This window comes from Mirounga leonina, unplaced genomic scaffold, assembly GCF_011800145.1.
Source record: "Mirounga leonina isolate KUSES-001 unplaced genomic scaffold, KU_Mleo_1.0 Mir_173, whole genome shotgun sequence".
In the NCBI taxonomy this organism is placed as follows: Eukaryota; Metazoa; Chordata; class Mammalia; order Carnivora; family Phocidae; genus Mirounga; species Mirounga leonina.
In genome coordinates, this window is record NW_023270447.1 from 82,618,981 (window position 1) to 82,640,229 (window position 21,249).

A 21,249-nucleotide genomic window follows, 5' to 3' on the forward strand; every position below is an offset into this window, starting at 1 on the left:
ATACAGGTGGTCAATCTGTGCCACCCAGCCAGGAGAGGACCATGGAAGATGCCCAGGGTTGTGTGGGGCCCCTGGAACCACACCTAGGGACGCTGCTTTATCAGCCCCGGCTCAGCCAACAAGGAAGCTGGGGTGACGGTGACTGGGCCACAGGGTCCTTCTTATACCTGAGGACAAGCATCATAAGACCTGATGGGGGACCTGCTCACCTGCCCTATCTCCCTGCCAGGAAGGGGGCGCAGGAGGAGCGGTGGGAGGCCAGGGACCCGGGCCCGCGAGGCCCACGTGGCCACCAGGGGGCGCCAAGAGCTCACGCAGGGCCAGCACAGGTCTGTCCACACCCTTGTTGCTGAGAGAGAGTCTACAGCTCTGGGAACCAGCTTTATTTTTCTCAGGAGCCTCTGGTTGGGAGTCCTACAACCCCAGAGGGCATCTGTGCCTGCCCTTGCTGAAAGCCATATGCTAATGTCTTCCCTGTGAATTTGGTGAATTTTCAGTGAGCCACCCACTGTCCACGGGTTTTCCGCGGTCTCGAATCCTGCTCGGTCCAGGGTGGGATTTGTCTTTTACAGTATGGAGCGCTTGTTCCACCCAGGATGGAACATGGTGAATGTGGGGCCCCCTTCGGGGCTAGGTTAGAGCTGCCTCCTTCACCGAGGAGTTGAGCTGGGCTGCAGGGGTGTGTTGTGATGGGGGAAGAGAGGCAGGGTCTCCTTCACTTGTTTCATCTTGCCAGGCTGGTTCACTTTGGGGCTGGTGGGTTTGTCAGGTTGGAAATTGCTTTCTTCAACTAGAACAGAGAAAGAGGGGTTTGGGGGAGGGAGGGTGTAGAGGAGGCTGAGAGTGGGGATTCCAGGGTTGTCTGGCTGCCCTAAGGGTTGATTCCGGGGTAAATGCTAAAGCCAGTGCCTCCCCACAGCACAGATGGCATCATTTAGGCCCAGAGAATGGCAGGCACAAAACAGTGGCCAGGCACTCTGGGCCAAAAAGTGGGGCTCATCAGAATCCAGAGTCCTCTCTAAATTTGGATGGGATGATACTGTGCCCCCCGTCTCCCAGCCTGCTCAAGCCTGGCTCTTCTGCCTTGCTCTGCCCCGGGACCCTCGTACCTCCACCCAAGACACGGAGCCCACAGCTCTGCCCAGGGACGTCACGGGGAGGGACTGAAGGTTCAACAGCTCGAAGAGGTTGTGTGCCTAGAGGGCGGGGGTTGTTAGGAAACATTGGAGGATAGATGGTGTTCAGCCCATTGGGCTTCAGTCTCTCCCTAGCTTGGGGGCTGTGAGCTGGGGTGGAGGCTCTGGCCAGGGCTCTGTCCCAGGGGTGCCCACCCTCCTGTCTCAAACCCTGGGAAAGGGGTGGGGCACAGTAACAGTGGGTGGGACACCAGGACCTGGGCCTGCAATGTCCACTGTGACCACCAGGGGTCTCCAGAGTCCACACAAGGGACCAATGGAAACGACCGGTTTATTTAGCATGATCCAGCATCATCCAGCAGCACAGAGGGGCTGAGGCCACCTCCACGTCCCCAACCTGCTTCTGTCCTTCTCCGACCCCATGTGCCAAAGCCCCTGTTTTGCAGGGTGGGAAGGGGTCAGCATTCAGAGTGATTAAATAATTTGCCCAAGATCGCACAGGGAGAATGTGGTAGACCTGAAATTGAGACCCATGTGCGCCTTGATGCAAAGACATCTTCTCAACTACTGTCTCCACCCTGAGGCTTCTGCTCCCCCAAGCTCTCCCTCTTCCCTAGTCTTTGCATCATCCCAAGAACCCTAGAAATGAGGGATGGGGAGAGGACAAGGACTACTATGCTCATTCTACAGATGAGGAAGCCGACCCAGGAGGAGCAGAGAGCCACAGGGTACCAAGAAAGCTGGAGCCTACGTTTCCCCTCTGGGGCTCTTCCCTTCTATCCCACAGTCCTCGTCTGCCCGCATGCCTGAACCTTCCCCACTACCTGGTGAAGGGAGGTCTCCGGAGACAGCTGCAGGGTCACTGGCTCCATGGGACAGCCCCCAGCCAAGAGGTCCCGGAGATGCTGACAGTGATGGGGGAAGGATCATGGAGGGCTGGGCCAGCCTCCGCCTCCTCCAGGCTGTCCCTCTCAAACCCCCTTTCCCCGAGGCGCCCCCCTCACTCCCCGGCTGACCACTCCCCACCCTGACACCCCACAGGAGTACTCACCCGGTGCCCTGGAGCCCAGGAAGGTGGCTCAGCCTGGAGTGCCTGCACCAGGTATGCCCTTCCCACAGTGCCCACCAGTATCTGAGACTCTGCACACGTGGAGAGGGAGAGAGCCACATGACATTTACTGGGCAGCTACTATGTGCCAAGAACTGTACTGGGTGTTCTCATGTCAGGACCCTACAGCAGCCAGTGGGCCAGGAGCTATTACCACCGATTTTATACAAGAGGAAGCTGAGGCCCAGAGGCACAGAGAGGTTAATTATCTTGCCCAAGGTCACTGAGCTTCTGATGTGGAGGTGTGGTAATGGAAGGCAGCTGGGTAAGGCTGCGCATCCTGGTTCCCCCCGTGGCAGGCTCTCCAGGCAGGAGCAGCTTTGGGACACCTGCATGAAGAGGTCTGTGGGTCAGGGCTGGGCTTTGCCCCTCATTTCCCACAGGAAGTTCCACACCTGGCTCAGCCCAGTGAAAGTGTGAACCCCGAAGGCCCCCATGTTCTGAGGTCCTAGTGTGGGCTGAGGGCTTGGCATGCCTCACTCTGGAATATCACTGGAGTTGGCAGGTGTTGGGGTTTGAGGGGGCAGCCTGGCATTTTTCCTTCTTGTCAAGTAAAATCAAGACTTTACAACTCGACATATAAATGCTCTCCCTTTAAACAACAACAACCACAGTTAAAGCTATTTCTTGGGTGCGCAGCAGGGTCCCACAGCCTGGGCCTGTGCTGGTTGGGGGCTCTTTGCTTTCTGTGGCTCCACGGGTAGAAGTGGTCTTTGTCTTAGAGGCCAATTTCGTCTTCGTTCCAGGAGGTGAAGCCTCTTGGAGGAGTCACCCCTATGCAAATATTTCCAAATGGCGTATTTGGTGTAGTCTGTGGGATCATGTGAAAGGTATCCCAATTTGAGTGGGGAGAGGGCATGGCATTTGGGATGAGAACCTCTGACAACTCCACGTTGGTCCCTATTTTCCAGGCGGGGAAACTGCAGTTCATAGAGCTTAAGGGGTTTGCCCCTGGTTCTGCTGCTCGTATGGCTTTATGGGCTCTTGGGTGGGTATGGGGGTAACCCACAGGGTTTTGCAGGTTGCTCACTAAACAAGGTACCTGCCCAAAGGATGAGTAGGACTCAAACTCCTGCTGTGCTATGCTTGACAAGTGTGTACCTTGTCTCGTTTGCATATGTGGGCTGACAATGGCCCTGAGTGGACATGGCTACCTTCCCCCCCGCAAATCTTTCCTACTTTTACTGTACTTGTGTCCCAGTGGGAAATGATGCTCTAGCTAGATCCTTCCCCAAGATGCAGCTTATGTATCTTTTCACAAGGGCATCCATTCATTTTTCTTTAAAAAGACATTTTTCTTGTGGCAACAGGGTTTCAGGAGAGTTGAGTTAGCTGGGCAATGAAGGGGAGGCCCAGGTAAGGAGTCTTCTGAGACCTTACAGTGTTGCCATCATTTACCCCCACTCCCAAGCACACCAGGCCTGGCTTCTAGAATTCCTAAAGCTACCCATACAAGACTCCTCACATCTCATTTAAACGTGTCAACCACCCCAAGCTAGGGAGGTCCTTGTCTCCATTTTACCAGTGTGGAAACTGAGGCTCAAGGAGATGAAGTGACCTGCCCAAGGTCACACAGTTGCAGAGACAAGATTCAGATTGAGGTGACTGAGAGGTCCAATGCCCTGCTTCCCCTTTCCTGGACCCGACCCTCCAAGGCCGAAGACAAAGGTATCCCCACCTATGCTCCCCCACTCCTGCTGGGTACCTGTGCTCTCCACCAGGAAATACTTGGCCAGGTCTGTGGAGGTCACGACCCTGGCCACTTCTTCCAGAGGTGTGTCCTTGGCCAGTGTGGTGATAGTACAGTTCATGAAGTGCCCCACGATCACACACTGAGAGCTGGAGGCAGAAGGGTGCTCCCCTCAGGTCCTGGAGTGAGGTGATCTCCAGACCCCAGGTCAAGGCAGGGGTACCTGGGGGGAGCTGGTTCTTGGGTGCGGGCAGGTACTGAGAGATTCCTAGGTTCTAGCTTCTAGAACCCCAAGGTGGGGAGGAACTTGAGGACAGCTCACCTATGGCCTAGCTCTGGATTCCCAGCCCCTGAACTCCTATCTCCTCCCCCTTACCCCCCACCTCCAGACCGGCTCCATTTTGCTCTGTTTTACTCAGAAGCCTTCCCTGGAGAATTTCATTTGAAGAAAAGTTTTATGGCAAAAGAAAAATAAAAAAAGCTTTCAAGTTTGAAAATCACTGGAGTAGCCACCCCCATTTACAGATGGAGAAACTGAGGTCTGGACCAAGGTGACGGCTTGCGCATGTTTGGAGCTGGACCTTGGACCCGAGACTCTCAGAGCCTCTTAGTCCTGCTTCTCTGGGAACAGAGGCTGCTCTGGTCCTGCCTGGCCAAGGGAGATTCCAGCTCCCAACGTGCCAGCAAGGACAGCAGGGCAGGAGTGGGAGAGAGGAGGGGACCTCCCGGATCTGGCGCTGCCTCTTTGTGTGATGGGGAGCAAACCACGGCACCTCTATGAGCCCCAGTTTCCAGCAAATGGGCAACATCTGTCCTCCTGTCGTGCAGACAGACAACTAATAAGACACTGGAGCCCGGGAGGCCAGGCATTTGCCCAGGGTCGTGCAGGGAGCTGGAGAGAGTGGAGACGAGATGGCTGTGTGTAGGCCCCTTCCACACCACCCACGTCCAAGGTCAGCCACAGTGAGGGTCTTTTTTGGGGGGGGCCTTCACCCCAGCCCACCCAGACCCATCACCTGCATCAGCCAGCCCAACGTGGGCACCACTCACCTGATTTTTCGGCCTCGGATCCATGGAAGGTATGGCAGCTTTTTGACGATGATGGTGCCGTCATAGAAGGAGGGCTGGCAGCTCTGGGCGATGGCGTTGGCTGCCAGAACAGCCATCAACACGGGCAGGGCGTGCACTATCTGGCCAGTCAGCTCGAAGGCCAGCAGCGCCGTGGAGATGGTGTGGGTCACGGCCCCTGAGAAGGCTGCAGCCCCTGCAGGGGGCAGAGCCGGGGAGGGGCAGGGGTGGCTCAGGCCAGGGGCCAGCCTCATGCGGACAGCAAAGCTGCCGTGGCCGTGGCCATGTGCTAGGTGGGAACTGTCCAGAGGCCACGTGCTGGCCACTGCTGGAAGCGCCCCGGAGCCTGGGCTCGGTGAGGGGCAACTTGTAAGGGAGAGGATGGGGTATCAGGGACAAGATGGGAGCTAGAGAGGATAACGGGGGCTCGGGGGACGGGGCTCAGGGAGGGGTCTCACTGGGAGGCTCAGTGATCTCTCCATGCCCCGATCCTCTGGGTCCAGCCAGCCCCCCCCACAAGGTCTGCCTCTCCCGTGGGGACCCAGCCCACTCACCTGCCAGGGCATACCCCCCAGGCATGATGGGGTTGGTGACTCCTCCAGCCACAATGCCCTCGGGGAAGGCAAGAGCGAGGGCCTCCCCTATGAGACGCCCAATGGCAGCTCCTGGCCACAGACAGGGTGAGGAGGGGAAGGCAGGCTGACGTGGCCCCCACAGCCCTCCATCCCTGGGGACCAACCTCAGCACCGTCTGAGGAGGGAGGGAGAGAGCCAGGAGCCGTGGCCCTGCCCCAATAACCCTGAAACTCTCAGGCCCTGGGAACCCCAGACTCACCAAAGATGAATATGGGCATGAAGTACCCAGCAGGGATGGGGATGGTGGTAGCCAGAATCAGCATCCAGAACTGGAGGGGCGTGGGGGGGAACCCGGAGAAGCCGAGGTTAGAGGCAACTGGACAAGAGTGGGCAGGAGAGGGAATGGGCAGGGGACAGGGGAGCTTCCCGGGGAGAAGGAGGCCGCCCAGGCACAGGCCCATTGCCAGCGTCTGGTGTTAGGAGGGTACCGACCGAGGGAAGGAAACCCACCCCGACAAAGAGCCTCCTATGTGCCTGGCATCGCGCCAAGGGCTTTCCTTTCTTCCTGCTCAACCTCCCCTTGGAGGTAGACACAGCAACGGCCCCATTTTAAAGATGAGGAAACTGAGGCTCAGAACTGAAGCAACTTGGCTGGGGGTCACACAGCGGGCAAGAGTGAGATCAGACAGCCTGGGTGGAAGGCCCGAGCGCTGTGCTACACTCAGTGGGAAGCATTGCTCCCCATCCCATCCAAGGCCAGTCTCCACTCTGTGCACGACTCCGGGGGGAGCCCCCTGGCACCCACCTTCATAACCAAAAAGAAGGCGAGGGTCCCAAAAATGGTGAACCGTGGGTGGTACCATTCAAACCACAGGTTCTGGGGGTCGAGCTCCTCAGGCCAGGGAGGGGACGAGTTCCGGGTCATCAACGCCCACGAGTGGTTGTCGAACAGTGAGTCCAGATGCTCCTTCATGGACAGCTGGCTCAGGGGACAGGTGGGAACTGCAGGAGGGGGCTGGGCAGCAGTTGCTGCCACCCCTTCACCCTGACCCCACCTCAAGTCCTCCTCTGCCACTTCCCACCTTGGGAAGGGCTCTGACCTCCCAGGCCTGCAGTGTCCTCATCTGGAACATGAGGATGACCCACAGGCTTCCCCTTACAGGTATTGTGGGGATTAAGTGAGATGACAGGCACAAATGTGGGTGACAAATGGGGGTTCTCCACTCCCACCCCACCCCAGCTCAGTGCCCCTTACCCGAGAAGCTAGGAAGTGGCCCACGCCAGGGGGGTAGGTGATGGAGGCGAGAACCAAGGCCGCCAGGGCGGAATACAGAGGCTTGCTGTGGGGCGTGGGGGTGGGGGGTAAGCTCCAGTGCTGGTCCTCCTCTTCCCCCACCACACGGAGGGGGAGACGGGCAAGAGCAGGCCCCACCACCCCGAGTGGGGGCCATAGGCCAGCCCCCCTCCAGGGGAGGAAACCTGTGGTGAGAGTTGGGGACAGAGCTCCACCAGGCCAGGGTGGGCCATGCATGGCCGGCCTGGGGCAGGTGCCAATGCCAGGGGGCAGGCAAGGTTTGGGGAGGAGAGGGGCTTGGTTAGGGCTTCTGGCTCTGTGGGAAAGTAGGGCTTCGGTGGGGGGGGGGTGCAAGCTCCGTGATAGAGCGAAGACTCAGGAGGAATGGGGAGAACATGGAAGGGTTGGTAGCCTAGCAAACTGGGGGTGGTGGTGTAGAGCAGTGACTGTGGGGAGCTGGAGAGGGGTGTTAGGAGGGAATAGGGGTTCCTTAAGTGGAGTGTGGGCTAGGAAGTTTTGGGGGGCTCAGTAGGAGGATGACAGTGCAGTCAGAGGGTGGGGCTCTCTATCAAAGGGAGCTATGGGCTCAGGAGGCTGAGGAAGGGAGGGGGGTTGTCCTCCCTGAGAGGTCCCCAGTCCCTGTCCAGAGCCCACCTGGTGGCCAGCAGTTTGGAGATGACCCGGTTGGTCTTGACAAAACCAAGGAATGTTCGCTGACAGAAGAGGTAAGCGCAGCTCAGGATGCCGCAGATGGCCCTGGGGAGGGAAGGTGAGGCCAGAGCCCCGCCCCAGAAACAAGGGCAGTGGCTCAGGCCTGGGCGAGGCCCCCAGTTGGGCTCTCAAGGGACCGGAGGTGCTCACTCACCCCAGTGCCACAAAAAAGAAGATCTCCGGCAGGTCGAACGGGACATCCACCCTGAAACTGGTCTTGTAGAGGGAGGTGATGGTCTCTGGGGCAGGAGGGGAAAGATCAGGGACCATACCCTGACCCCAGCCAAACCCAAGTCCCAGACTTGACAAACAGCAGTGGAGGTGGCGCTAAGTCAGGTCAGGAAGGAGCGGAGAGAGGGAGAAAAGATGGGGGGGGGGGGACAGGGAGGGAGCCAGGGCTGGGGTCTGGCAGTCTAACGGGGACTCACCCTGCTCGCTGTTGAAGACCGCCAGGAGGCGGAACATAAAGGCTCCGCATGTGGCAGCGAAGAAACCCCTCCAGTAATCCCAGACAGAGAAGTGGGAAGACATGACCTCAATGCTGAACAGGACGCCTGAAGGTGATGCTGAGCTTAGGCGGAGCCCCACCTCCATCCATCCCAGCGCCCTGACCCCTCCCGTCCTGCTCTCCTACAGCCCCCGCAGACAGGCTCCCCCCTCTCTTTGGGCCTGAGCTGGAGCAAGGGAGGCCAGGCAGGAGCCCAGGGAGTGTACCCGCCTGTGCCCTCCTGGGCCATCTCAATCCCTACAACAGCCCTATGGCGTGGGGCGATTAGCCCCATTTTACAGACGAGGAAATGAGGCTCAGGGAGCTGAAAGCTGAACTCGCTGGCCCAGGGTCACACAGGGGAGCGGGATCTCCAACCCAAGTCTACGGGATGTGACCCTGAGGCGTCTTGACAACCACCTCCACCCCCCCCTGGGGTGGATGTGCCCCCAAAGGACTGCAGTAAGCCCGCACCCCTCCTCTGGGGCCCTCAGCGGGACAGAGGAGTGAGCGGCGAGGTCGGCAGCGCTGGGGGACAGGAGTGGTGTGGGGGGCCCCAGGGTGCGAGGGAGGGGCAGGAGCTCACCACTGAAGGGTGCTGCGAACACCGTGGCCACGCCCACCGCCGCCGCCGCCACCAGCATCTCGTTCTGCTTGCTCTTGTTCTGGGGGGGCCCCGAGTTGGGGGCTCGGAGTCAGCCGCCACCCTGCCCTCCCTCTCGCTCCTCCAAGGGGGGCCCTCCCCGGCCCCCTTACCTCAGATTCCCCAATGGCCCTGGTGTGCACCCGGCCCAGGTAGGCTGCGATCATCACAGACAGGTGCACGAAGGGGCCCTGCCGGGGAGGGGGGGAGTTCAGAGCCCTTACTCCTCCCCCTTGGGGCCCAGGGCTGGGGGGCAGAGAGAGCCTCATCCAGACCTACATGGCTGCCCATCCGCACCCTCGTCCTCCGTCTCCCCAGCTCTTTTGTCACACTCTGGGGACCTAGCCTGCCCCTCCCCAGGCCTGAAGCCCTGAAGGCAGGCACTGGCCTGAGTCGCCACTGATCCAGCTTCTGTGGGGCAAGAGGGAAAAGGCAGAGGGGCGGGGTGGGGCGTTCTCACGCCTGCCGTACCACTTTGCCCAGGAAGACGGTGCTGCCGGCGGCCAGGGTGCAGGTGAGGCCTGCCACCTTGGCCCCGAAGTTCTTGATATCCAGGTAGTCCTCCAACACCACGCCTGACAAGATAGTCTTCAGCTCCGGGATTCCAGAACCTTGGCAGGGGATGGACAGGGGGCAAGAGGAGGGACGGTCTCTAGATTACACTCTCAACACTTCACCCTGCCCAAAATGTGTCACATCATGATCTTGTCAGGTCCTCCAAAACCCTGAGTTAGGATCTGTAAACTCATTTGCAGATGAGGAAGCTGCAGGTCAGAGAGGGGACGGGAGTTGTCCGTGTTATTCCAGCTGAACCTGAGCTACGGCAAATGTGGGGGACCCAGGATAGAATATCAGGCCACCCCTGGCTGCACCCCTGGAGCTCCCCAGCGCTGGCCTGGAGCTGGATGCAGAGCTGAGGCCTGGGGGAGCTGTGCCCCTCCCTCAGCCCCTCCCTGGGGACCCTGCCGCCAGGGCTCCCCATCATCAGCCAGAAGCACCCTCAGAAAGGAAGCGGAGCCAGCAGTGACCCCAGAGTCCTTCTCACGGTGTGACTTTGGGGCAAGCGACACGACACTTCTGAGCCTGGCTTCTCTGGCTGTGACATGGGGTCACTGCCTCCTGCCTGCCCCCATCAGAAGCCCCGAGGGATACGGAAAGACTTTGGTGCCAGGCACACAGGCACATGGCTCACCTCCAGAGAAGGGCGTGATGCTCTGGGAGAAGCCGGAGGAGAAGGAGACCAGGGCCACAGGGTACACGGTCCAGGAGAGATACCGGAGCAGGTGGCTGTCCCCAATCTCCCGGTATAACCATTTGTGTGCTGGGGACACGCCGGGAGTCAGGGAGCCATCATAGCCTTGGCAGCCCTCAGGTGTCCACTGACTGGAAATGGAGGCTCGACGAGGGGAGGCCCAGGGCCACCCAGTGAATGTCAGATGCCCAAACGGAGGCAGGACTGGGACCCTGGATCCACAGCCCAGTGTTACTACTACCCACTGAATGATCTTGGACAAGTGACTTAACCTCTGTGAGCCTCCATTTCCCCATCTGTCAAATGGGCTAGTGATGGCAGCTCCCTCATGGGGTCATTGCGAGAAAGCACTCAAATGATGTCCAGTGCATGATGCATAGCAGGTCCTCAGGATGGCACCTGAGCAAGTCTACCAGGGGGGTTTTAGAACCTTCTTGCCCATGCCCCCTGTTCCTGGGAGAGCTCAGGGTGGAGAGAGCCTGCTCAAGCATGGGGAAAGAAAGTTCTATGTCTGGTGGTCTAAGCAAGTGCCCTCCCCTGTTACTGAACTGAAAGCAAGGAGGGAGGGAGGAGAAGGAACAGGGGCAGCGGGAAGAGGTGGGCATAGAGCTCAGAGGAAGAAGGGCTCTTGGGAACACTCAGGTCTCTCTTGCTCATTGTGCAGATGAGGAGACTGAGGCCCAGAGAGGGGCAGGAGCCTACCCAGGGTCACACAGCAAGTCAAGAGCAAATCCTGGACCAGACCCAGGCCTCCTCCCTTACCCCGAGCCCTCCTCCACCCGCGATGCACCTGGCGGCCCATCTGGCATCCCAAGAGCGTGCGTGGAAGCCTGTGTCCAGAGTAGGTGTGCGTGCCAGGGAGGGGTTACCTCGGACCACGCGCCCGATGGCGAAGTTCATGGTGTAACTGATCAGGGCCATGAGCACCCCGAGGGTCATCAGGAAGTACCAGTCCTCCCCCACGCGGAACAGCTTCTGCTTCAGCCACTCCAGGCCACCTGGGGCAGGGGCACTGGGTCATAGCCCAGGGCCGGGGGTGGGGCATGGACAACCCCTTCCCTGGAGGCCTGCCCGGGCCCAGGGCAGGGAGGGCAGGGGCAGTGTGGGGCTGGGGCCGTGGGGTCAAGTCCAAGGTGGCTCAGAAGGGGTTCTGTGCATGAGGGGCAAAGCAGGAATTGTGGCAAGTGGAGGCAGCAATACAGTGGGTGCCAGGCCTGTGGGCCCCGCTAGGGGACCTTTGACCTGTGCACCCTCCCCACCCCACCCCACACTGGATACTCATGGAAGATTGATGGAGCCGGCAGGGGCTGGGGAGGGTGTGCCGAGAGCTACGGCTTTCTCCAGTGTCTCCACAGGGCACAGCACAGAGAACACAAGTCTAGCAGGAACCCCCTTGTCTCCAGACCTGCGGGCCTATCCTACAGGCCGCTCTGAGGTCAGGCCAGGCAGCACATACTGGGCCCCGAGCAAGGCCCCTAGCACGGCCATCAGGCTTGGGGGCTGCTTTCCCCGAAGGCAGAGAGCAGACCTCTAGACCCACAGGCAGATGGACTGGCAGACAGGTCCCTCCCCTCTCTGCCACCCGGAGATTGTGGGCACATGAAGGCTGGGCAGCTCTTGGGTTTCAAGGTGGGTGGGGGAGGTGGGGTCCGGGTAGGGGCGATGTCCTGAGGGGTCTTCGACAGGGAGAGGAAGGGGGCCTAGCTCTCACCTTGAATGCCTCGGCGGACGCGGGGACACGGGCCCCATAGCTCCCGAAGACTCACAGGGCTCTCCGAGGAGCCCTCACGCAGCCCCACCAGCTCTTCCATTGGGTCCCTGAGCAGACAGACAGATAGACCCTTGGTAAGCTGCTCCCATACCCTTACCCAGCCACCTGGCCCTCCCAATACCGCTACTTCCCAGATAAAAAGGAACAGAGGTGTTTTCCTGTGCACACATGTGCGTGCATGTGCGAGTGTATGTGCAGCTATCCGGAGGGGACAGAGGTCTGATGTGTCCTCATCACAGAGGGGGTGTCGCCGAGGGTGCGCATATCTGTGTTAGGGTGTGGGGTGGGGACTGGGGTTCCTGTGTCCTCTGTGTCCAGCCCCAGATTGGTCAAGGTGGGACCCCGGGCCTCAGAACTCCCTTCCCCCTGCTGTGGGCACCGATCCTACCCTCAACGCTTGGCTGCCTCCACTGCACAGAGTGATCTCCTTTCCCAGCAGTCACTCACACTGTGGGGTCCCCCATGCCCGTCCCTGAGCCCCCTCTCCTCTGCTCAGGCCACAGAGGCAGGTAAACGGCAGGCCCAGAAGGACAGCCCAGGAGGGTTGTAATGAGGTGCCGGCTCCCTGCCGCCCAGCCTCCTCCTGCCCCGCCTGCCCTGGCCCTGGCAGGTTCTACCCAAGTCCAGGGCCCCGCTCCACACCCAGCAGCCCCTCACCTCTGTCCGTCGGCCCTGCTGTGGCCCCAGCCGGCCCTCCTCTAACAGAGACTCCTTTGCCTGCAGCCCAGGTGCTCCTGGACAGGTCTGTGCTCCACCAATCCACATCCTGGGTGCCCCCCCTCCGTCGGGGTTTACCCTGGCCATTAAGAATGTCCTTGACAAACCATCCAGAACTGCCCAGGCCGGTTGAGCCATGCAGGCCAGAACAGCCAAGGGGGGCCAGAAGCTGGAGCTCCCTAGAACCCAGGAGAGCCACGCAGAGAGTGGCGCTCGACCACGCTGGGGCTCCCTGCTGCAGGCTGGGGGACATGGGGGGAGCAGAAGCTCCTGCACACAGCAACACAGTGAGGGGTCCTCTGCAGGGGCTGGATTCTCAGAGCTGGGCACAGAAAGGGTTTGAGGAAGCAGAGAAGGGAGAGGGGAGAAAGCCGACGGAGCTGGAGGGAGAGCTTGGGCAAAGGCGAGGGGCCCCATCACTACCGCGCCCTCACTGTGGGCCAGGCACTGTGCTCAGCCATCCCCAGAATCAGTGAGTGCTCACAGAAACCCAACAAGGTGGGAGGTACTATCCCATGTTAAAGAAATTGGAGTCTCTGAGGGGTGATGGTGCTTGTCCAAGGTCACAGAGACCGAGGGGCAGAGCCGGAATTCCCAGCCAGGTTTGCCAGACCTCAAAGCCTGCACACGGCTCCGCCGCCCACCTTGCTCAGGGGTGGGGAGGAGACCGACAAGCCGGAGCAGGGGCGGTGATGTGGGGCCCCGCAGGCCTCTGAGGCCTGGGGAGGAACTTGAACTTGATCCTCAGGTCCAGCCCCTCTAGCCTCAGAGAACTACCCCTCAAACCACAGTGCTTCCCAGTATATGCCGCAGATGGTCCTGCCCCAGCAGAGGGTAGGGACGAGGACATGAGGGGGAGGGAACGAGCACAGGTTATGTGCCAGCCACACACCGGGCCCTTTATGTCTGCAACACAGTTCATCCTCCCGCATCCTTGTGAGTCAAGGGCAGCATCACCATTTGGCAGATGATAGTGGATCAGAGAGGTGTAGTGACTTCTCTAAAGTCACACAGCAGAGGCTGAACCCAGACCTAGACTGTCTAGCTTTTCCCCTCCCCAGAGCTCCTCCAGCCCCCGTGGCTTTCATCAGTCAGGTCAAGGGTTTGGGCACAAAGCAGAGGATTTGGGTCTGATGTCACTTTTGGAAAGATTTGGGCAAGAGATTTGGGATAACTCCTCTCTCTCCCTCCCCCGGACAAATCTCCTCTCTGAAAATCATGATGGCCCTTCGGGGACTTGTTAAAATCCTGGGACCCTGAGCCACCCTCTGCCCCTGGGTGCCTGGCTACGTCCATCCAAAATAGGAGCACGTGTGTATGTGGTGGGAGGCGGGACGGGGCTTGCAGCTCTGCACGGGCTGGGCCCACTGTCACCTTGCCACACCCAGCTGGTGACTGCGTACAGTAACAGGATACCTGGCTGCCCTGTTGACATCCCAAACCCCAGTATAATCCCACAGCCAGCATCAGCTGCCCAGCAGGTGCTGCATGTCCACGCCCTCACCTCCCAGCCCTGGGAACACCAGGAAACTGGGGAGAGGGGAGCAGAGCCCCTCCCAAAGCCACTTTCCTGCATCAAGCCCCAGCAGCTGTGGAGGGTAAGAGCAGGCTGGATGCTAGAACAGCTCTTTCACCCCAACGGGTCCTCCACCACTCAGAACCTTGGTGTCCTCTTCTGTCCCATGAGGAGAGCTGGGGAGTCATGCACGCATTCCTCATTCATCATGACTCCCCCAGAACCTAGAACAGGGCCCCCCCCCCACAGAGCAGGTGTTCCATAAATATCTGCTGAGTGATGAGCAGTTTCCAAACGCTGGCCTGCCGGCTGGCTGTGCACAAACCTAACGGAAAGAGATGCCTGCTCGTTTCCCAAGACCATAAATCAGAATCTTGGGGTGCAGAGGGAAGAGTCTGTGTGTGTTGAAAGTTCTCCCAGGTGATTGGGATTCAAGGCACTGGATCATCTCGGAAGTTCCTTCTATCCCTGTGATCTGGAGGGAGAGCATGCCCAGAGACAGGGGGAATGGCCTTGATGACCTTTTGAGGTCCCTCCTGGCCCCTGAAGTCAGTAGATCCAGTACATTTATGGGCGATGCCTCAGGGATAGGAGGAAGGGGAGGAGGAATGGTGGGCGGAGGTGGGTAACGGGATCTGACGTCCAGGAGCAGTGACTCAGGCCCTCAGCACCATGACAGCGTGTCTGCATTTAGCCACCAGCTCCTGTTTCCCTGGCGGGCGGGAGGCCTGTGGGCCCCCCCCCCCGCCCCTACCCTCTTTCCATCTTGCCTTGTGCTGGTCACTTCCTGGCAGTCCCACTGGAAGCCCTCAGCCAGTGTGGGTGACACGGGCCCAGCAGGAACCTCCATTAGAATGACAGACCCCTCTTGCTCCAACCACCCCCCAGCTCCCAGCTCCACGCTGCCCCCACCCACGGACCACCAGCACCAGTGATTACCTCTAGATGGAGCCCCACAAGGATGGTGTTCTGTGGGAGCCAAAGAAAGACAGTCCCCACCTTCAGGAGCCCCCAATCTAACAGGGAGACAGGCGGACCCCTGCACCAGGGGAACCACCAGTCTGATGGGGGAGTGAGGACACGACAGAGAAGTCACGGACCCAGGAAGACATGTCAGAGTGCCAGGTGCTGGGGTGGGCCTCTGGGCAGGGGCCCCTGTGTGGCTGCAGCAATCACAGAGGCCTTCATGGTGGCGGGGGGGTGGGGGAATCAGAGCAGGTCTGGGCAGGAAGGGCAGGATTTGGAGAGAAGAACAGAAACCCCACACCGTGGCCTGGGCAGCACCCACCGCCCAGAATAGCCTCTCCTGCTTCACCCCCTGGCCCCGCAGGATGTCAGTCCTGGCTCTGCTGAGCCGTGGGTGGCTAGAGAGGGGCTTCTGGGCCAGTCTGTCTCCATACACGTATGGTCAGGTCACCCCAGCCTCCTGGAGGGTTTTTTCTTTTTTTTAAGATTTTATTTATTTATTTAAGAGAGAGAGAGAGAATAAGCAGGGAGCAGGGGAGGGGCAGAGGGAGAAGCAGACTCCCCCCGAGTCTGAGCAGGGAGCCCTATGTGGGGCTCGATCCCAAGACCCTGGGATCATGACCTGAGCCGAAGGCAGCCGCTTAACTGACTGAGCCACCCAGGCGCTCCTCCTGGAGGGGCTCTGAATCAGACCCACCTGGGTCCGAATCCCAGCTCTGCCACTTACCCACGTGCAAGGCCCGCCCCCTCGGTGAGGCTCCGCGTTCCCGCCTATAAAACGGGAACAACACCTCTTTCCCAAGCCGAGCTGTGTGGAGATCAAGTGGGGCGGTGCTGGAAAGCTCACAGCCAGGAGGCACTCCAGAATTCAGAGCTAAAATAGCGTCTTCCGGAATTCTCCTTTACCTCTCCCTGAAATCCAGCCCACCGGAGTCCTGAGCATCTCCATTGAGCTGGAGGTCAAGCAGACAGTTCCCAGCAACATAACCCTCTAGACCTTTAAGGACACTTACCACCAAATTATCTGCCCCCCTCCCCTGAGTCCTGGCCCAACCCCCACCCTGGCCAAGGGCCGCCAGCTTCCTCCTCTTGGGGCCCCAAAATGTTCTGAGAGTGGGGGGAGGGCAAGCACAGAATCTGGGTCCCCGTGGGAATGGGCAGGGGGACAGCTGCACATTCCCCCCGCGCCCCCCTCCAGGGCTCTCAGTCCTTCCTAAGAGATGGCTGTAAACATTATCTGCCCTGAGGGAAGGAGTCTCTCACCTCACGCAGGGGTCCAACAGGTGGAGGTCCTCCACCAACCCCTACCTTCTGATCTTGCATCTCCTGCTCTCCCCAGAGCCAGGTGCTTGGGCCTCTGCTGACCTGACTGCCCATCACCTAGATCCCCTCTTACCAAGGACTGGAACTTTGGGGGAGAGGGGACAGGAAACAGAAAACTCTATCCTCAAGAAGCTTGCAATCTGATGGGGGAGGCACAGTCCTTAAGCCCCTCCCCCCGGCCAGGCTGATGGGGGAGACAGGGACACAGAAACACCACGCACACACACACACAAGGTCCTGTGGCGGGCATGGGGGGTCTGAGTGGCGAGAGGACAGGTTGCCCCCGGCCCCGCCGCTGCGGGGGCCCCGGGCTGGACTTATCGGCCTGGAATGCCGGGCTGTGAGCTCAGCCTGGGCCTGCGTGTGCTGGACTGTCAGCAGTGTGGCCTCACCAGAGAGGATTTCCAGCCCCCTCTGGGCCGAGGCGAGGCCTAAATTTAGCTGGGAGACAAGGGGCTGGCCCCAAGCCCAGGGACGGTCGGGCCCTTATAAAGCGCCGGCAATCAGGGCCGGGCACGCTCCCCCAGAGCCTGCTGCCCACACGCTCTCCTGTCCCCCTGCCCGCCTGGCCAGGGCCCGGCCGCTGGCCCGTGGATGAGCCACAGGACCTCCTCCACCTTCAGAGCGGAGAGAAGCTTCCATTCCTCCTCGTCCTCATCCTCGTCCTCATCCTCGTCCTCCTCAGCCTCCCGTGCCCTCCCAGCCCAGGACCCGCCCATGGAGAAAGCCCTGAGCATGTTTTCCGAGGATTTTGGCAGCTTCATGCGGCCCCACTCGGAGCCCCTGGCCTTCCCAGGCAAGTTGTTAGGGCTCGGAGGGGAGATGCTCAGGGAGGGAACCCCTGCGCCAGGGCACCTGTGAACGCGGCCGCCGAGCTGCCCAGAACGCGGTGCCGCCCGACCGGAGCCACGTGTGGCTACCAGGACAGATGTGGCCACAGAGACAGATGTGGCCCCAAGAACAGGCCGACCTCTGAGAACAGCTGGGGCCCCAGGGGTCAGCTCGGACACCAGTGGCCACACAGGGCCTGTGGCCAGGTCCTCGCTGGAGCTCTGGAGGACTAGATGGGGTTGAGGGGTGGGAGACATCCCCCAGCCTCCAGGCCTGGGTGGGCTGCCCCACACATGTCACTCAGCCCACCACGGAAAAGGTGGGCTGCAGGAGGTGAGGGGAGGTGGGCAGGGGCGTTAGGAACAACAGCTGAGGGGGAGTCAGGCCTGGGGGCCTGCCCCTTTCCCCAAGAGGAGCCAAAAACCCGGGTTCTAGAGGCAGGCCTGCCCGGGGCTCAGCTCACAACAGCCTTTCCCCCATAGCCCGTCCCGGGGGGCCGGGCAACATCAAGACCCTCGGGGATGCCTACGAGTTTGCAGTGGATGTGAGTGACTTCTCACCTGAAGACATCATTGTGACCACCTCCAACAACCACATCGAGGTGCGGGCTGAGAAGGTGAGCCTGCCCATCCTGCCCGGTTCCACATCTGTACTCTCTGCCCGGCGTCCCCACTCCCATGCCCCTGCCAGGACCCCAGACGCTGACTAGTGCCCCCCACAACCTCCCAGGGCAAACTGGAGACCTTGCTCCTGTTGCTTGTAGGCCGAGGGACCCCCACCGCCCCGTCCCCCCACCACTGCCTCTCCCTGCTCCAAGGCGTTGAGATCCTTTGTTCAGGAGCCAAAGGGCAGCTGAGGGAGTCACAGGGGAATGGGAGAGGGCTGGAAGGATGCAGGCAGGGGGCACCTGAGGAGGTGAGGTGAGGGGGGAGCCGAGAGGATGCAGATGGTAGCTGAGTGGGGACACCTTTTCTGGCAGGCATGTGGGTAGGTGGGGGGCTCCCCTGGGAAGCTGGGGGGAAGTGTTCCCCCACGTGACACCCTTCAAGCCCCTCTTTCCTCCCCCCTACCCGGAGGTTCAGGCCCCATCCTGGGATCCTTGAACGGGGCCCAAGGCTGGGCAGAGGCCCTGCCGTTCAGGGTCAGACGCACTCCACACCCCACAGTCCCTGCACTCACGGGTCTCAGGGTCACTGGGTCACTAGGGTCTCAGAGTCCCAGCTCCCAGGAGGCCTCTACTGGGGAGGAGGGTGTGGCCCGGCCTGACCAAGGGTGCTGCCCCAGAGGGTCTGTCCAAGGCTTCCTGCGGATCCTCCAAGGCCTGGCTTCCTCTGCTGAGCACAAGAGGCTAGCTGCCCTGGCACCTCTACCAGAGAAGCCGAGGACTGTGGGCACCAGGACCAGCGGGCAGCACGTGCCAGCCTGCATCTCCCCCCGCCGCCCCAGTGACTCAGCCACCCCAGGCTCCTCTGGACACTGCATGCAGGCCAAGCCACGGGGGGAGGGGCGGCCCGACCGCCGGGCTGCTGACACCCCGATGTGTCTGGGCCTTCCCGAGGGCACGGCCCTGCTCCCCCCTGCTCCGGGCTGTCTTCTCTTTGCTACTCCAGAGCTCCTCCCTCTCTGAGCTAGCCACCGGCCCCCCCCCGCCCCCGTGGAAGCACTGGGGCTCTTCTGAGCCCCTCTGTCGCTGTCCCTGCCACCGCCACCCGGGCCAGCCCCTCAGCACGGGCGCGTGGGGGCCTGGCTGGCGTGACACGAGGGAGAAGGGACTGCGGCTTGACCCGAGCGGGACGGGGCGGGGTGGGGCACCCTGCGCTGACCCGTCACCCCTCCCCAGCTGGCAGCTGACGGCACGGTCATGAACACCTTCGCTCACAAGTGCCAGCTGCCCGAGGACGTGGATCCCACCTCGGTGACCTCCGCCCTGAGGGAGGACGGCAGCCTCACCGTCCGGGCCCGGCGCCACCTGCACACGGAGCACGGCCAGCAGACCTTCCGGACAGAGATCAAAATCTGAGGACCTCCCCGTCCCTGTCCCCTCCTGCTCCCCCCTTCTCCCCACACTGGCCTGCCAGAGAAGTTTGCCTCACCCCTCATGACAGCTTGCAGCACTTCCCAGCTCAAGCTCCAGGCCCTGAGGTGGCTCATCCCCCCCCCTAAACTGAGGCCTTCTGCTCCCCAGGGCAGGCCAGGGAAACTTTTGCCTCACCTACGGCCCCCAGATTCCAGATGTAGCCTCTTTCACTGAATCCAGGATAAAGGGATTGAGATGGGAAAGGAAGCTCCCAGAGAACCCACTTTGGGGAAAGGGGGACTGGGACAGGCAGGATCTCCAGGCAAATAATCTGCAAGACAGACAGACGGACAAATGCTTTGATCTCTGGAGTCTCTGCAGGGCAGGGGCGGAGGGGACAGGGACCTGGGACCCCCTTGACCGAGGGGAGCGGGGGGGAGGCAGAGGTGCTGACCCAAGTGGAACTGCACAGGGAAGCCAGAGGGGACAGCCCCGGCGGGGAACCTCTCCTCTGCCACGCCCCAAGCCCCAAGCCCCAAGCCCTAAGCCCAGGGCCAGGCTGCCTGCCTACCTGGTGCCCCCACCAGCCTGCTGGGCCGGGGCGGGGCCACACAATGTCTGTATATAGATGGGGTTCTTCCAATACACCTGGTTCGTGATAAACTGTACAGCACCCCTGCCCACCCCCCGCCGCTTGTGTCCCCAGGCAAGGCCTCGCTGAGGGGTGGGGCTGGTCCTTCCTCCCACCCTGAGACTGGGGTTCCTGCGGCTGCCTCCCCTGCAGACAGGTCACCCAGCTGAGGTGGGAGAGACAGCATGGATGGGGCCTTGGGTCTTCAAGGTTGGACCCCAGCTTCTTGTCAACCTTCCCCTGTGGCCAGGCACCTCCCCCATCCTTGCCCCTCTTTAATCGATGAATCTATAGGCTTGGTGTGTGTATATATACCACATACACGTGCCCATAGTCACGTCCTTCAAATACTGAACAATACCATTAGCTGAGGCTGAATTCAGCATATTCGAAAATCAGATTTTACAATCTCTATTTTTATCAATGGGGAAACTGAGCAGTTGAAAGCCTGGCTCATTCATTAAAGGCTGGATTTGAACCCAGGCTGTGAAAACTGCTCTCAGACTGACCCCCTCCCCTCTGAGCACTGGGGAGTAGCGCCCCTCCTTCTGCCTCTTGTGACCTCTGCATCCTGCCCCACATCTTCAAGCTGGAGAGTGCCGGATTGCAGGAAGAGCCCCCAACCCAGTTCCCTCCTAGTCTCCTGTCCAGGGCAGGGGACCTCCAGGGGGGTCATCCTTCATCCTAGGGAGCCTCAGATAACCCCAGTGACGCTGGCTCTGTCTCCAAAATACAGAAGCAGTGGTGGGGGGGACGGGGTGGTTCACAGTAGTTGAGGCCCTCTGGGGGCAGGAGGCGAGGCCAGCTTCTCCCTTCTGCACCGCTTGGGTCAGTGTTCTCTAGGGTGGCCTCTAACCCCTGCCATTCTGGGGCCCTTAGGGGGCGGCTGGGGGAGGGTGGTGGAAGGGGGCACGGAAGACCCTAGCATTGTACCCTGCACATACAATAAACAACGGAATCACAGACTCCTGGAGATCACCTGCCTAAGTTCTCAAACTTGGGATGGGGCTGGAGGCAGCCAGGGGGAGAACCCCCAGAATAAACTGACATGCCTTCCTTGAGATGTGGGGCCAGGCGTGGCAACTGAAGTACATTTCAAGGACCTCACAGAAATGTGGGTGTCCCTTGGCCTCCTCCCTCGGCTCCCAGACCCACCTGAGCAGGAACGCCAGCATCATGTCCCTGAAAAACCTTGCAGTGCCTTCTCTCCCAACTGCCAGGCACTGTCGCAGGCACAGGGACACCAAAGGCAGGCCAGCTGTCCTGAGTCACCTGCCCTCTTGAAGCCCAGCTTGTGTGAGGGCTAGACTGGCGGAGTGACCGGCTCAGGGTCGCACAGCCCAGCGGCAGGGCAGGGCTGGACCCCGGCTGGAGGGCTGGCTGGGTCGGGGAGTCTGGGTGCGCTCTGGAGGGACCCCACCCCAGCCCCAACACCACGAGGCGCCACTGAAACCCGAGCGCCAGGCGCTCCCCAGCACAGCGCGGGCTGCAGGCGGGAGGAGGGGAGGAGGGG

The 21,249-nt window shown here is 60.7% G+C and overlaps 2 protein-coding genes across 2 annotated transcripts; one reads left to right on the forward strand and one right to left on the reverse strand.

Annotated features, from left to right (window-relative positions):
- Positions 1 to 428: 428 nt before the first annotated feature.
- CLCNKA (chloride voltage-gated channel Ka) lies at positions 429 to 20,972 on the reverse strand. Its single transcript, XM_035019707.1, has 20 exons — positions 20,892 to 20,972; positions 11,676 to 11,782; positions 10,834 to 10,962; positions 9,905 to 10,033; positions 9,184 to 9,323; positions 8,826 to 8,903; positions 8,656 to 8,734; positions 8,011 to 8,136; positions 7,737 to 7,821; positions 7,526 to 7,627; positions 6,833 to 6,917; positions 6,383 to 6,556; positions 5,837 to 5,906; positions 5,557 to 5,667; positions 4,985 to 5,198; positions 3,950 to 4,083; positions 2,188 to 2,276; positions 1,961 to 2,041; positions 1,110 to 1,196; positions 429 to 790 (listed from the first exon to the last, which is right to left on the reverse strand). The coding sequence occupies exons 1-20, from the start codon at positions 20,912 to 20,914 to the stop codon at positions 743 to 745; spliced, it is 2,091 nt and encodes a 696-aa protein (XP_034875598.1). The 5' UTR covers positions 20,915 to 20,972; the 3' UTR covers positions 429 to 742.
- HSPB7 (heat shock protein family B (small) member 7) lies at positions 16,755 to 20,219 on the forward strand. The gene is made up of 3 exons (XM_035019705.1): positions 16,755 to 17,053; positions 17,571 to 17,704; positions 18,929 to 20,219. The coding sequence occupies exons 1-3, from the start codon at positions 16,852 to 16,854 to the stop codon at positions 19,106 to 19,108; spliced, it is 516 nt and encodes a 171-aa protein (XP_034875596.1). The 5' UTR covers positions 16,755 to 16,851; the 3' UTR covers positions 19,109 to 20,219.
- Positions 20,973 to 21,249: the final 277 nt, after the last annotated feature.

What these genes read in the sequence shown, in the direction of transcription:
- HSPB7 (XM_035019705.1), top strand. Translation starts at nt 16,852, where the DNA reads ATGAGCCACAGGACCTCCTCCACCTTCAGAGCGGAGAGAAGCTTCCAT. An exon ending in GGAGCCCCTGGCCTTCCCAG is followed by an intron (nt 17,054 to 17,570) that starts GCAAGTTGTTAG and finishes TTTCCCCCATAG; the next exon opens with CCCGTCCCGGGGGGCCGGGC. An exon ending in TCGAGGTGCGGGCTGAGAAG is followed by an intron (nt 17,705 to 18,928) that starts GTGAGCCTGCCC and finishes ACCCCTCCCCAG; the next exon opens with CTGGCAGCTGACGGCACGGT.
- CLCNKA (XM_035019707.1), bottom strand. Translation starts at nt 20,914, where the DNA reads ATGATGCTGGCGTTCCTGCTCAG. An exon ending in CATCGGGCGCGTGGTCCGAG is followed by an intron (nt 10,034 to 10,833) that starts GTAACCCCTCCC and finishes GCGTGTCCCCAG; the next exon opens with CACACAAATGGTTATACCGG. An exon ending in CCGTCTTCCTGGGCAAAGTG is followed by an intron (nt 8,904 to 9,183) that starts GTACGGCAGGCG and finishes CCTCCCCGGCAG; the next exon opens with GGCCCCTTCGTGCACCTGTC.